Genomic DNA, 15,983 nt, shown 5'->3' on the forward strand with positions numbered 1-15,983 from the left:
CAGCAGCAGCGACATGGGGCTAATGAACATTCAACCAATGCGAATAATAATGCCGGTATGATTCCAACTAACGTGAACAATGGCGGTATGGTGACAGCAGTACAAACTGCATCTAACCAACGAGTAGATTTACCAAGTACCTCGACATCTATTTCCAACGGGCAGGTTGATTCTACTAAGAGTCCTTAATGTTACGAATGGTAACATGAGTAGTGGGATCAGCTTAGAAACAACTTGTACTCCAAACCCAGGGCTTACTGGAATCCCAGTATTCAAGGACTGGCTCATCACACCTATGGGCTTGGCTCAGAATAATGGTATACCCGTATCGGAGAGTCTGGCTAGGGAGGAGTCTAATATAGTAGAGTTACTGAATACATTTGATCATGTACTTCTGACATATATAAAAATTGAGACTGGAAATTGCAGTGTGTTCCAAATCCGAATTAGTGCCTAAAGGATTGAGAATATGCCAGTACCCTACGGGTCTTATTCCCGATTCCCAGTTCCATTTGGACTTAAACTATTCAATAGACAAGGATTAAAGTTGCTGGACAGAGTAAAAACTATGCAATGACAGCAGATGAATTAAGATTCTATTATAGTACTGGACATACAAATAAAGCCTCATCTGGATTTCGACACATAAATATGAATATACTCATACATTTCAGACAATGGACTCTTATGAATAAAGCAAAAGCATTAAAATGTAAGAAGCTCCAACATGATAGTTAGCAATATCAGCAAGGTACTGCTTATCCACGCCCACCACCAACACAACAATGGAAAATAAGTGGAGGATGAGCAGAAGGGGTTAGTTTAAATACTAACTCGCTCATGTCCTTTGCACATAACCATCAAGGTCAGAGTGTACAAAAACAGAATGTAGGAGAGAACAGCTTTGTAGAGGTGCATCAAAATGATACTCGCAATTGAACACTCCCATGAATGGTGGTTTAAATGAAGATTACGCAGATGCAAACGTCTTCAGAATCAGAATAGCAATAATAATACTAATAACAGGCCAAATAATAACCAGTGGGATAATAACCATCAGAGTTTTCAGAGGGGAAGAACACAAAACAAACGCAACCAACGAAAGAAACCCAAACAACGGAAAAAAGAAGTTATGTTCTTACCATAACGTTCCATGTGGAGTGTTCATCTCGCCTTTGTTCTTACACACAGGTTCGGAGCCGATCCTCGGCTCCGAGTCGGCCGCATAGCAAAGCTCTGCATCTTAGAGAAGCTCGAGACCAGGCTATATCCCACAATCCTCCCTGCCATTACTCAGATCTAGTTTGCAAGCAAACCAGACTAACAATAACCCGGAGGTGCTAAGGCTACATACTGCCACAAAAATTCAGAGACACTATCTCACTGACAAATTAACTAAGGGGTAACGAAATATACCCTATGAGGTAAGAGGTAATATATACCCGGAAGAGGTAAAGACATGTGGACCAGACTCTAGTCCTACTCGTTCTTCCAAACACGTGAGGGAGGGAAGGGGGGGAATGTAACAAAGGCGAGATGAACACTCCACATGGAAAGTTATGGTAAGAACATAACTTCTTTATGTGAGAGTGTTCAATCTCGCAGTTTGTTCTTACACACGGGTAGCGTCCCTAGCTCCATCACCCTGAGTGACTCATGGAAGAACGTTCCTGAGCACAGTGGAACCAAAACATGTCCTGTCTTTGGAGGCTTTGTCAACCCTATAATGAGCGATGAAAGTATGTGGTTTAGACCACGTGGCTGCTGCACAAATAGTGTCCAAAGGCAGGCAAGCTGCATGAGCCAAGGAAGTGGAGACGGACCTAGTAGAATGGCCTTTAGGTTTGGTGGGTAAGGCCTGATTTGACTTAGAATACACAAAGGCTATACAATCAGTAAGCCATTTAGAAAGCGTACGTTTTGTAACCATGCCCTTTTTATTGTCTGCAAATGCAACAAAAAGTTTTCTGTAGTCTTTAGTCCTGTCCAAATAAAATCTTAGCTGTCTGTGGACATCTAACTTGTGCAGCATATATTCCAACTTGCTGGTATGGTTTTTGAAGAAAGTAGGGAGTTCAATGGACTGATTAATATTTATGACAGAACATACCTTAGGAAGGACGGATTTGTTCGTAAAGAAACTATCTGGGTAGAAAATTAAGTAAGGCGGTTTAATTGACAGTGCTTGCAGCTCTGACACTCTCTGAGCTGAAGTAACCGCTACAAGAAAAAGAGTCTTCCACGACAAAAACTTCAGGAGGCAAGAAGAGGCTGGTTCGAAGGGTGGCAACATTAGTTGTGACGACAACAAATTTAAATTCCATGTGAATAAAGGGTCTCTTGACGGGCGGTCGAAGATGGAAGGAACCTTTCATAAAAGCCTTACAAAGCCTGTGGGACATAATAGAAGAACCGTCCTCACCAACATGGAAGTTGGATATGGCCGCCAACTGTACTCTTAGTGTGGAAGTAGAGGCTTCTTTGTGGAAAAGGATGGATAGAAATTCTAGAACTTTAAGTAAAGGAGCAACCAGGGGGTCCAAGTGTTGACTAGATGCCCAGTACACAAAGCGTTTCCATTTACTCTTGTAGAGTTATGTGGTGGAAGCCTTATGAGAGGCAACCAAAATGCGTTGAACTGCCGGAGAACGTAGATCAGACCTGGCTAGGCGGGGAAGTGGAGCAGCCAAGCTGCTAGTTTGAAGGATAGAAGAGACTGTTGAGGGATGGAAGAGACGGGTAAGGAACTCCCAACGAATGTGTTGGTAGATCTGGTACTGGGTCCAGGATCCACGGTTCCACTGTTTGATGGGCTCGAAGAAAGGGGAACCATATCTGTCGAGGCCAGAATGGGGCTATGAGTATAATTGTCCTTTCCAGGTTCATGGCTTTCTGAAGAAATTTGGGAATCAAGGGGGTAGGTGGGAATGCATATAGGAGACCCGGGGGCCAATCGTGTATCAGTGCATCCCTGGGGACATCCCCTGGAGGGGGTAGAAGGGCAAAATAGCTTCTGCATTTGGTATTCATCGGGGAGGCGAATAGATCGCAGCAAGGCTGGCCCCATTTGGAAAATTCTTTCCGCCACCTGTAGTTTGAGGGACCACTCGTGAGGTAACAGGATGGCTCTGCTCAACCTGTCATAATGGCGATGGATGACCCCGGGATGTGCGTTGCTATCAGAAAGCGACCTGTGGACTCTGCCCATTGCCAAATTCTCATGGCCTCTCTGCATAATGGGTAAGATCTGGTTCCCCCTTGTTTGTTTATGTACCAGACTACAGACATGTTGTCTGTCTGAACTGCTACTGTTCCTAGAGGTAGGAGGGTTTGAAAGTGTTGCAACGCCAAGAACACCGCCCTCATTTCCAGAACGTTTATGTGCAGGTTGTACTCCATGTTGGACCATTCCCCTTGGACTGTTCTTCCCTGAAAAAGTCCCCCCCCCCCCTATCAGGGAAGCGTCTGTGGTTATAGTGGCCGTCGGATTCAGTAGAACAAATGGACGACCCATAGTGAGAGCCTGACTGGACACCCACCATGAGAGGTCTCGCTTGCAAGAATCTGTTATCAGAATCTCGTGCGTTAGGGGTAACTGCTGGAACGACCACTGCGTGAACAGCAACCATTGGAGGAGCCTCATGTGCAATCTCCCCATGGGAACCGCAATTAGGGACGCTGCCATGAGTCCCAAAACCTTCAACACCAATTTGGCCAGGGCTTTCCTGCATTGCAGTAGAAGAAGAACCTGTTCCTTGAGGGATGAAGCCCTTACTTGAGGGAGCTTTACCAATGTTAAGCGCATATCTAGGTCTGCTCCGATGAATTAAATATGCTGTGAGGGCAGTAAGACAGATTTTTCGAAGTTTATGGAAATCCCTAGGTGGGAACAAAGGTTGACTGTATGGCTTGTATGAGGCGACGCTCTGTGGGGGCGGTGAGGAGCCAGTCGTCCAGATAGGGAAACACCCGGAATCCTAGACATCTCAAGTGAGACGCTACCACTGCCATGCATTTGGTGAATACCCTGGGGGCTGAGGTGAGCCCAAAGGGCAGGGCTCGAAATTGAAAATGACTGGCTCCCAGCTGGAAGCGCAGGTGATCTCTGGACGGACTGGCCATCTTGATGTGGTAGTACGCGTCCTTGAGATCTATCGAGCACATCCAGTCGTCCTTCTGCAAAAATGGAAGGATCGATTGAAGCGTGACCATCAGGAACTTTTCCTTCTTCACGAAGGTATTGAAATTGCTGAGATCCAAAATGGGTCTCCAGTCCCCTGTCTTTTTTGGAACTAAAGAGAACCTTGAGTAAGTTCCGGATCCTTTTTGGTCCGCCGGGACTGGCTAAATGACTTTTTGAGCAGCTTTGAAATTTCTATTGCTGCTGGGCCTCGCAGACGGGGTGGCACATCTGGAGACGTTCTTTGTTGGGGTGTTGACATAAAGGGTATTTTGTATCCTCTGGTTACAATGCTTTTTTCCCAGGAGTCTGAGGTGAGTTAGCCAGGCCTGTGGGTATAAAGCCAAGCGACCCCCCGACTGCCTCCAGAGCAGGACAGTCGGGCCCCCATTCAGGAGTGCTGGAAAGGCTTACCAGGGATAGTATCCCTGTCGCCTTGGTTCTGCGGACCCCATCTGCCGCCGGGGCGGCGTCTTCCATGTCTGCCCCCCCCCCTCTGCCTCTGGGGGGGGGGGTTCACTGTGTGGCCTGGAAAGATCCCAGAGTTCTACGGAACCACATTTTTCCGCCTCGTTGCTCTTTGGGGTACGGTCTAGATGGAACAGAAAAACGGACTCCGACAGCAGAGTCTTTCCTTCCTGCTAACACCGAGTTAATGTCTCTTTCACTTTGGGTCCAAAAAGAGTGGCACCATCAAAAGGGGCGTTGGCGAAAGACTTGAAGGCTTCTGCAAAAGAGCACAGCCGCATCCAGGATTGTCTTTGTAGAGCGATCGCTGAAGCTGCGGCCCTACTCGACCCTTCAGCCGCATACGAGATGAGCCTCATGGACGAGTTCACTACGGCGGTAAGGGTGTTAAGTTGTGCTGTTACCTTATCTGAAACAGCAGCATCTGTGTTACCCTGGAGGGTATCTCTCAGCTCCTTGATGAAATCCCTCTGTAATCGTGTAAAATGTGTCAAATAGTTTAGCGAACGCATGGAAAAAGTCGCTGAACTAAAAACACGCTTCCCATATCTGTCCATAGTCCTAGAATCCTTATTAGGAAGATGAACAGAAGAGGAAGACTCAGACATCTCCTTTTTAGTGGCTGCGGCCACCACCATAGCATCAAACGGGACTCCTTTGGTGAGATAAGTCTTGTCCTGGGGAGCGGTAATAAATTTACTTGGTTTGAGGGACCGGTTCCACTGTGTCCGGTGTCTCCCACGCCCTTCGAGCAATCAAATCCATTAACTCATTGAAGGGCGGAGTAACCCAGGAGGTAGAAGGTTGAGCACCAAATGCCTTCAGCAACACAGACTCGTCCTCAGTGGGGGCTAGGGACTGCCAATCACCCCTCTGTTTTAATATCTCCAAGATGTCCGCAAATGAGACATCCTCGGAGGGGGATTTTGGGGACCCCTCTGACTCATCCAAGTCAGTGTCAGAAGTTAGAGATTCCTGTGGGGAATCTGTGCCTCCTCTTGCACAATCTTTTCCTCGGAACCTCATCGGAGGGAGATTCTGGTGAGGCCTCCGAGGAACAGGGGGCATCCTCTGGGGATGGCCGAGACAATGGTGCTCCACGCTTTGGATGAGTCGTGGGAACAGAAACAGAGCGGCTCCTTAAGGGAGGGAGAAGACATGTTCGATGAAGTGGTTGTCTGTAGACAAAACCTTCCTCATAAGGTCAAAAACCCCTGAACCTCGAGTTGAGGACTCCCCCGGTTCTGAAGAACATGGAAGAATCCAAGACACTGGGCCCATAGGTCTCGGCCCCGAGGACGGAGCAGAGCCGATCTGCGCAGAGGCCCCGAGAGGGAGAGTCGGCACGACTCTCGGTCCCGGAACCAAGGAGAGATAGACTCCGCGACTCACCTATAGGTTCCGATGGAGTCGCGGTAAATGGTGTCGATCGTGCAATGGACGGTTTCGGCACCGAGGGCGCCACTATCATCGGCTCATCCTCTTCCGGCTCCGAAGACTGGGTGGGTCTCGAAGGAGGACCTGTTGGAGAGGAGGGAAGGCCTTCTAGTTTCGACACCAATTGGGAAGAAACTGCAATCAATTTGGAAAGGGCAGTGTTCTCCATAAGTTTCTGCACGACATGATCCACATCAGTATTGGATAATGGTCTGGAAGATCGGGTCGAAGGGGCCGAAGATGGCACCGACCGAAGGATTAATTCCGACACTGGTTCCAAGACCTGGGGCTCAGTGAGAGATAAACGTTCGATGCTCGGCCCCGAAGTCTGTGGAACCGGCGAACGAACTTTAGAAGATGTACTCTGAGCCGATGACATGGGCTCCGACATCTTCGACCCCTTCGAGGACTTAGAAGCCTGGTCAGACTTATCCAAGGCCTCCTGGAAAGCAGGTTTAAGAAGTCCCCTGTCAATAAGTTTCCTGCGTCTGTCATGACCCTCCCACTGAAGGAATGGCAAATAGAGCAATCCTCTTGCAAGTGGAGAGGGCCAAGATAGTAGACGCAGGAAGTGTGGTTGCCAGTGATGGACATTTTCTGTCCACACCGACACCTTTTAAAACCAGACTTGACTTTTTCAGACATAGCAGCAAACTGTAAAGAAGAGAGAATTTAACACTAGCTAATATTAAGGAAGAAATTAAAGCTATAGGTTAAAGAAGGGTAGGCCCCAAAAGGGAAACCTATAAAAAACTAACTACAATATACACACACACACACACACACACACACACACACACACACACACACACACACACTATAGTATAGAAAATAAAATATCAAAAAACTATAGGAGTACAAGAACTTTTGACAACAAAAGAAAGACTATTTTATCTGTCTAACAGTTTTCTCTGGTCCGAGCTCTCTGAACGATGTGACCCGTTGCAGCGGCAAACTAGATCTGAGTAATGGCAGGGAGGATTGTGGGATATAGCCTGGTCTCGAGTTTCTCTAAGATGCAGAGCTTTGCTATGCGGCTGACTCGGAGCAGAGGATCGGCTCCGAACCCGTGTGTAAGAACAAACGGCGAGATTGAACAATCTCACATTAAATGTGTTAACTGAAGGTACTTTTTAATAACTTATCGGTTACCAGAAACTCTTTTCCATATATAACTTCTCCTCAGTAGATGTCCCTGTCGAGTTAGCAAATCTGCTGGCTGCTTTACTTTTGTTCCTTCGAAAAGATTGAATGTCACTGTATAATTGATTTAAAAATGTATGTGAGAAAACTGAACCTGGCAATATTGGTAACGAAGTTGCTAGCACATACAATCCACCTTTACATAATCTTTTATACACTTTTGAGAAAGTATGTGAACTTGATTTTAGACACAGAGTTATTGAAAAAGGAGAGGCCAATAAATGGGAACCTAACAAGGGAAGAACAAGAATGCATTAGGTACCTGATGGATACAAAGGTTCGTATCATGAAACCAGATAAGGGGGCGGCCTGGTTTTTATGGATCCAGTCGATTATGAAAAAATAGAATCAATGCTGTCATCCGAGTCATATAAGGTTTCCCTGAAAGAATATAATCAAGCTAATCATAGGATAAATACATATTAATGGTTTATTGAAGGGAGAATTAATCTTGACATGTACAATTATATGATTATACCTACACCCATTGCCCCCACAATATTTGGTGCAGCTAAAATCCATAAAAATTTAATGGATCCACCATTTAGACCTATTGTGGATGGCAGGAATTCTCAACTTATGCATGCGCAAAAGTGGTTGATTCAATCCTTAAGAAATACGTAGTAAAAGAAACTGGTATATGTAAAGACTCCTGCTCCTTAGAAAAAAGATTAATGATACAGAATTTAATGAGCAATATAATCTAATAACTGTGGATGTAAGGGATTTATATACCTCAATACCACAGGAATTAGGTATTGAATGGGTTGTTTTGAACCTTACAGAAAAAGGCGCACCACCATCAGAAATAGTACTAGTGGAAGAACTATTAAATATTGTTCTGTCACAACTACATAATGTTTAAAAATAATTTTTACCATCAAAAAAGTGGAGTGGCAATGGGTTCCCCATGCGGCTCTAGTTTTGCAAACTTAGCCATGAATTATTGGGAAAGGTCTTTTGTATTTAATAATGAAGTAATTAATGGACAGATGGTGCATTTTACATGCTTTTTGGACGATATATTTATATTGTTTAAAGGTAGAGAAGAACAAGCAAAGGATCTAGTTCAATATTTCAAAGTACAGAATTCCTTGAATTCACATATAATTTTGACGAAAAACAAATAACATTTTTGGAGGCGTTATTAAGAATGTCATTGACAAAAAAATATGAGGCAAAAATATACAGAAAGCCCTCCTATTCAAACACATTCTTACATTTTTCAAGTGCCCATCCCAACCACCAAAAGAAATCGGTGGTAAAGGGACAATTAGTAAGGGCGGCACGAATGATCTCAAAGGTGGAAGACTTTAATATTGAATGTCAGCTTTTAAAACAAATGTTTATTAAAAGGGCATACCCCAGTACTTTTACAGATATCATGGATGAAGTAGTAGATAAAAGATAGAGGGGTATATATAAACCCATTCTTGGTAACGTTATGGATGAAAATGTTAGTGGGGTAGTAGTAAACTCTAATACATCAGTAGTTTCAGTGGAGATACCTCCAAACAGCATGGAAACTATTGCTACTTTATCCTTTGTGTCTAGTTTTATTCTAACATTCAATGTGGATTACCATTATATAAGGAACATTGCATGTAAGAACTGGAATATACTTACAGAAAATAAAGATCTACTGGAGAAATTAGGTACTGCACCAAAATTTACCACAAGAAGGGACAAAAACTTGAAAAATCTGTCTGAATGTATACACAACAGGAGTACTATTCGGAAGGGTATGCAACAATGTGGCTCTTGTCCATATTGTAAATATATCTTGGTCGGAACATTATCTATCAATATTGATCTGATAAGTAAAGGGAAATAACTAATACAAAAATGGTGGTTTACCTTGCTAAGTGTCAATATTGTCCTTGCTTTTATGTTGGCAAAACAATACGTGGACTAAGACAGAATATATGAACATATATAGTATAGGTAAACAAACAAGATAATACATTAGCTAAGCATATTTCAGAATATTCCAATCACGAATTCCAGTTCTGGATTCTAGATCAATGGGTAACCAACATGAGGGGGACCATTAGAAATAGAGCTCGAAAGAGCAAATTAATATGACAAATTCGATTATATGCATATAATACACCTGGATTGAATGACATGTGCTCTATAATGCCCATCTTAAAAATCAAAAATCTATTTAGATATAAATATATACGGTTACTTAGATGTATACACATACGTATTCTGTATATAGTATTTTATGTAATATTTTTGTAACTATTATGGAAGTAGGCATGTATTCCCACATGTATAGAATTACACTTTCAGTGAGATACAGGCTAACAGATATACAAGCTGCGTTGGATTATACGGTCAGTCTTTTTTACTATTTGTCTTTTCTACTGCTTTTTGACTATTTATCAAAGCAATTTTATATTTCAAATTCGAGCCAACTGAGGGCTAGCCTGGCAGGGATAACCCAAATGTGATGAGTGCAACAGTGAAACACGAAGAGCATCAGCACAGTCAGTTCTGATGTTTTAAACAATCTATATGTCAAGGAATAAATGAAGACTGACATCAGATTTTAAATTTAAAAATGAAGGAGATCCTTCGCAGCAGCTGCATTAAGGACATTCATCACAAACTGCACAAGATTCAACTATACAGGAGACTGCCTGCATTATTTTGTCACTCAGACAAGATCCACTGAAAAGTCTTGAAGTTCAAGGCTGAGAATTCCTAGACTTGTGCAAGTCCTAGAAGAGACTGCACAAAAATTAGTTCATGCATAAAGACAGATCAGTGCATCTGAGTACTCCTTTTTCTTCATATTATGGGAATCTTGCAGCATATACAAAGTATAAGGGATATAAAAAAGAGTATAGCCACCACATGGGAGATGGGGGTTTGCTCCCTTCCAAAAATAACTAGAGAACAATTAACATACGCTGTTCTCAACTTTGCAACTCCAAGATCTGGGATAGCAAGACTGCACTACAATATGGGACAGACCGTTCCGAGTGACAAACGTACTCTGGCTCTAAATTCTACACATTTGAAAGGAAGGGCTCCATTAAATATCCTCTACTTTTAACCTGCAGGTGTTTAATCACATGCAAGTGAACGGCACAGACAAGGGCAGTCATACACCTAAGATCATACTTCTCTTCATCTCAAACTATTAATATTAAGCTAAAACAGAGAAATTCTAAATATCAAGACCTCACAGAACATTTTTTTTGATCACCAACCATACAGACGAGCGTACATCCACAACCAGGACACCAACCATAAAAATCACCACTTCACAACCTCTTTAGAAGGCAAGACTTCTGAGGCAGTACTACCCCGTTGCATTAAAACCTGGATTTCAGAATCTCTGGCTCTCAGAAAAATAAAATCAGTCAACTATGAGGGAGAGATTAAAGCCAGTTTTGGAAATCTTTGCCCACCCTTTACTACTACACAAGGCAAAACTATAGTCCTATACCCACGCTCCAGTTTCCAAAAATGCCCACTGTAGAAAATAAAATCAAACTCAGTGGCTGCAGTGTGTACAATCACATACTTCCACATCTGCCCAGCATGTTCCTTAATTAAATCCTCTTGCAAGCTTGTAAAATTCAGAAACCATTCAAAAACTTTTCATCTAGGAAGATTACTGGCTGTTAATTTTAAATGCTAGGCATTTACCATTAAAGTACATAACCTCTGAAGCAATTTTAGCTGTAACGTCCACACGAATAAAGGTTAGTTTACAGAAAAACAGGATTGCAGGTAAGACACAGTTAATATTTTTACCCATTACCAAGTCCCCCCCATTTCCATCCAATTTCCTGCCACAGATCAGGTTTCCCTCATCATTTTTCCTATTACAATGACCCTTGTGTCTGAAAAGGAATTCGCAGTCTGCTACACAGATTTTGTAGGTTTCACTGTACGTTACTTCCAATACTTCTACCTCCTCCAGAGATGATCTTGTTGAGGTTAGTAAAGCTTCACCTTCGACTCTGGAAAAGTTTGCTAATATGCACTTTACATGAAGACCAGTGAGTCGCAGTACAAAAGTTACTCATGTTAGTGTTTTTCCGTGGAAAACAAAATCAAGTGACAAGCAGCTATTTGTCTTCCTTGAAATGAATTAAGGAACTACACCTCTGAAGACCTGTTTTCACCTCTCTTGCACTAAAGAAAAAATAGAACCATCCCATAAAATTATGACCAGAAATGATCAGCCTTATACCAAAATAGATAAGCCCAAGAGTCAAATCACCACTAAACAGAATACCCATTTTACAATAGTTTAGGTCGCATCATGTTAGACGAACCAAATCTGCTTCAAGTAAAATGAAAAAAAATAATTTCAGCATGGCAATCTTCACAATGGTCATAGATCTTTATGTATTAGAATGGTAGAAAATATAATACTTGTGTTTTGGGCTGTTAACCAGATTCCAGGTCATTAGCTCATATCCACAGTCCTTTAAACACAGCTAAAAACTTCTGCTTAGCCTAGTACAGAGTAATGAATGCAAAGCATACCTGTTATGTTGGTCTTCGGTTTTGCTGTGCTGGAAGTTGTACTTGTAGATTTCTTCACACTTTGTACTTTTTCTGTCTTTTCTGTACCTGCATCTACCTTTTTATCTTGAGTTTCAGTGGTACCGGAGGGCCCATTAATTATCTTTGTAGATGCATTTTTGTCTTTTGTTTGTGCCAGGCTTGCTGGTTTTGTCTTGGATTGAGACACAGGTGGCAGTTTCCTATCTGGTGCAGCAGGCCTTTTAGGTACTCCATTTGTTAGATTTTTGCCTGCACTGCTGTCTGTCTTGCCAACAGCACTCAATCTTTTGGTGCCACTACTGGTCTTGCTAGAATCAGCTGTAGGTTTAGTGGTCCCACTGGTAGGCTTACTACGTAGAGGTGCTGGTTTGGACGGAGAGCTTGGTTTGCTTGAGGTCCCTTGTTTTGTTGTTGTTGAACCATCTGTGGTGCTTTTCACAGTCCTAGGCTTCACTACTGCTGTTTTAACATTGCTTTTTTTGTTTACTGGTGATGCTGCAGGTGTCTCTTGCAGGCTTTGGTTTTCCTGTTTAACTTGCTGACCACTCTCACCATTGACAAGGGTCTCCATTTCAGATGCATTAGTGGTGTTAAGCACCTCCATCTCAGTTGCACCAGAGGAGTCTTATTTCATGCTGGGCCTAATGGACTGAAAAGGAAGCTGGACTCTATGCAGCAAGTTTCAACTGGTGCCAGGATGTTCTTTTAAAAAGTGCTGTAAACAAAAAAACAAACAGTGAAGCTCTTCTAAAAAAGTTTGGTTCACACAAGCTGCTATATCCATGCAACTAGAATATTTACTTTAAATCAGATCTCTAAAATGGAATCATTGGTTTACTACCCACTTTATCCGAACTCTGGGCCATCTGTTTCGAATGGGGGTATCCATAAATACAAATAAGGCCTGGAACAGCAGTCAAGGAAAGCACCATTAAACTTTACAAAAGTTTAAGGTGACTTGGTAGACGTTCACATTAATCCTTAATTTCACTCATAAAACTCGTGCAATAATGGTAAAGAACTTTTGGCATAAAATCTGTTTGCCAAGTCCGGTACAACATTTCAAACTAAGCTTTCAAGTATAATTTTGTGGTGACGCAATACCTTTAGAAACGCATAAAAGTTAACTTGTCCTAAAATGGAAAATCTATACTGCATACCAGTAAAGTAAATAGAAAATGTAAAGCCAGACAGCATTATTTAGTTCCAAAAATGTTAAGTCAAAATTTAAAAAAAAAAAACACATGGATGTTCCATCATTTAGAAAGTTGTATATATTTGGATTTGTTTATAAACATTAAACACTGAAATGAAGATGCTCAAGTACACACTTGTTAATGGCCTTTTGAAAGGAGCTTACACAAAGGAAACCCACACTCAAATCGAAATAATCTACAATGCATACCAGTACAGCCCAACTGGAGACCATGGGGGTACGATCACCTTTATACTAAAATGTTAAATTATGGACAGAAAATGCTCCAACTTTAAGGGGGTTCTTTTTCTGAATTTATAAACATGGACACATACATTAGGCAACCATGCATGAAAGGCAATGGAATAAGTAAACTGCCACCATACGTGTCAAATGTTTAATGATGCAAAATGCTTGGGAGGGGGTTGAATACAAGTAATCTTATCAGACTGCACAAAAAGAAGGTATTACTGCCTTTAAACAAAGTGTTAGTCAAATGTCATTCTGCAAACAGAGGGAATCCAAAGGGTTCCAGCTTTCCATTTACCCATTAAAATGGATATGGCAACAGTAGCTGCACCCAAAGATGGTTTACACTTTTCAAACCTTAACAGCTTATACCAGATGGTAGGGTGCATTTCTGCTTTTCCAGCAACATGGTACATTTATTTAATATACAAACAAAGATAGAAATGTTTTCAAAAAGAGCCTGGAGCATCAGACAGGGGGAGGTGAAAAACACGAGGCTTGCAGGCAATAAGTCACTGGGGGGAGCAAGCTCAAGAGGAGTACCTAAATACAAAGGTTCAAGCCCAGGACAAAGGGGTAGTGGGTTACTATACCTGAAAACTAGGACAGAGTTGTTGCGTCCCTGCCCCAACTCCCATGCTCAAACCTCCCAGTGGGTTACTGTGCCTGAAAAGCTTAAGGGAGCCGTTTCACAGTGAAACTTCCACACCCTAACTCCCATGTACAAACCACCCAGTTTGTATCTTGTTCAAACTATAAGCTGGGGGATTGATTACAAATGCTGTCAATTTAAACACTGCGGTTTAAGCAGTAGAAACTGCATCTTCTGGAATAAAAGTTTCCTCATTTTAAGAGAGCAAACACTAGACTGGACTCTGCATGGACGAAGCTTCTAGTCAGTCAACCCAAGATTCAAGTCTTCACATATTCCTTACAAAGTCATTCTGCAAAAGAAATTAAAAATTTATATTATTACATATTATCAAAACTAAAGAATGTGCTTACAGCAATGATCAATCTATAGGAACACATCTATCCTCTAAACGTGTACAGCTAAGACAGCAGGCATTAGGATTTTGTCATTTCAAACTTTCTTGGGTGGTTCAGACCATGTCCCATGCCATGAAGCATCATACTTGCCTCCCTCTCAAGATAAAATATTTACCAAGTCAATATAAAACGGACAACCATCTCAGCCAAGGTGGTCAAGATTGTTGGGCGGCAAAGAATGAAACCACCTGTACATAACTATTATGACAAGCAACTTTCTCTCATTAGAAGCCTACCCACTACACTTAAAAACAGCTTTTCCAATTGGGTGGTCCTGGGAAAACACGCTTCAAAATGGTAGCCCCAAAAGCAGATCTTTGCCTGGCAAAAATATACTTCACATACTTTGCCCCAAAAAACAAGGACTATAAGGACCTTTGCCCACACAGTACTTTAGCTAGCAACGGACATCAATGCAGGATAGAGCAGTGGTGCAGCAGTAGGGTTGTCGCCTCACAAAAGGCGCTCCTGCTAGATTCTCTGCTGGGGTGCCTTCTGTGCAGAGTCTGCATGTCCTGCCCGCGTTCGTGCAGGTTTCTTCTGGGTGCTCTGGTTTCCTCCCACATTAAAGACATGCATCTTGAGTGTTTCTCCCAGAGCCTCCCCTGAAAATTGGCTTTGTTACAAGTCGGACTTTCCCAGTAAACAAATACTAAATAAAAATAAAAAACAGTACATCCTAAGGTTAAAGCAAGCCAGAAAGACAGGCAAATCAATCTACTGACTTGCATTTGATTCAGCAAAAACTTTACAAAGTGCAACCATCCTATAGAAAGACCAAATCGGGAGGCTCAAAAATGTAGGGTTTTAACATTCTGGCTGAAGTTAGTGACTTCCAAATTAATTTTAATTCTGTAGCAGCCACTGGTTTTGACCGTGCTTGTTGGATTTTTTTAGGAGATACAAATCCCAAGGAGGCACAGTCTCAAAGTCAAGGGTACAAAAAAAATCCCCCTGAAATGTTTTAGACTTCAAAAATAAAACTGGAAACTGCAACCAAATTAAATGTTTAAAGCAACTCAAAAACCAATAGCAAAGAAAGCTGCAGGGATAGGAGCAGAAAAAGCAGATAACCCTTTCTACGCAGTCTGTATGGAGAGCAGCATCCTAGACTTCCAAGAAATAAGCAGGGTCACCCGAATCTACTGAATTTACAGAAGCCAACAAGCACGCTGCAAGGAGTACTTCGTACCGAATACTTGTCCAATGGATGGTACTGCAGATTTAGGGTTGGTCTCAAAGGCTTCACTAACAGATAAAGCAGAAAGTGGAAGTATCTGCAGAGACTAATAAGCTAGGATAACTTTGGTCTAAGTTTCATCTTCTTGATGAATTTCAGGAGAATGGGGCAAAGCAGAAAAGTACATTTGGCCACTTCTGGCCTACGACATCCTTTGGTTGTTTTCACCAGATATGGAATGGGGGAGGGGTGTCCCTGCGCTTCGTGTTAGTCAGATATGCAAACTGCAGCACAGCTTTAAATTCTGATGGGGAAAAAAATCTGCCTACATGGTTAGATTCCTAAGGAAATGAAGTACTAGAAAGAGTGAAGGATCAGAGGGCCTGCTCCTCTGTGTAACACAGATTTACAGGTACTTCCTTATGATGGAGAGAGAGAGAGAGAGAGAGAGAGAGAGAGAGAGAGAGAGAGAGAGAGAGGAAAAA

At 42.3% G+C, this 15,983-nt stretch overlaps 1 protein-coding gene across 4 annotated transcripts in view; it reads right to left on the reverse strand.

Annotated features, from left to right (window-relative positions):
* LOC122812188 (titin homolog) overlaps positions 1–15,983 on the reverse strand; it is a 409,355-nt gene that overhangs the window by 250,954 nt on the left and 142,418 nt on the right. For all 4 annotated transcript variants that reach the window (XM_044084514.1, XM_044084513.1, XM_044084511.1 and 1 more), the window contains exon 2: positions 11,804–12,539. In XM_044084514.1, the coding sequence (XP_043940449.1) occupies positions 11,804–12,428 (625 nt within the window). In that variant the 5' untranslated portion in view covers positions 12,429–12,539. The remainder of the gene's footprint in view (positions 1–11,803; positions 12,540–15,983) is intronic.

Source organism: Protopterus annectens, chromosome 9.part0 (assembly GCF_019279795.1).
Source record: "Protopterus annectens isolate FY-2018-M chromosome 9.part0, PAN1.0, whole genome shotgun sequence".
NCBI classification, from domain to species: domain Eukaryota; kingdom Metazoa; phylum Chordata; order Ceratodontiformes; family Protopteridae; genus Protopterus; species Protopterus annectens.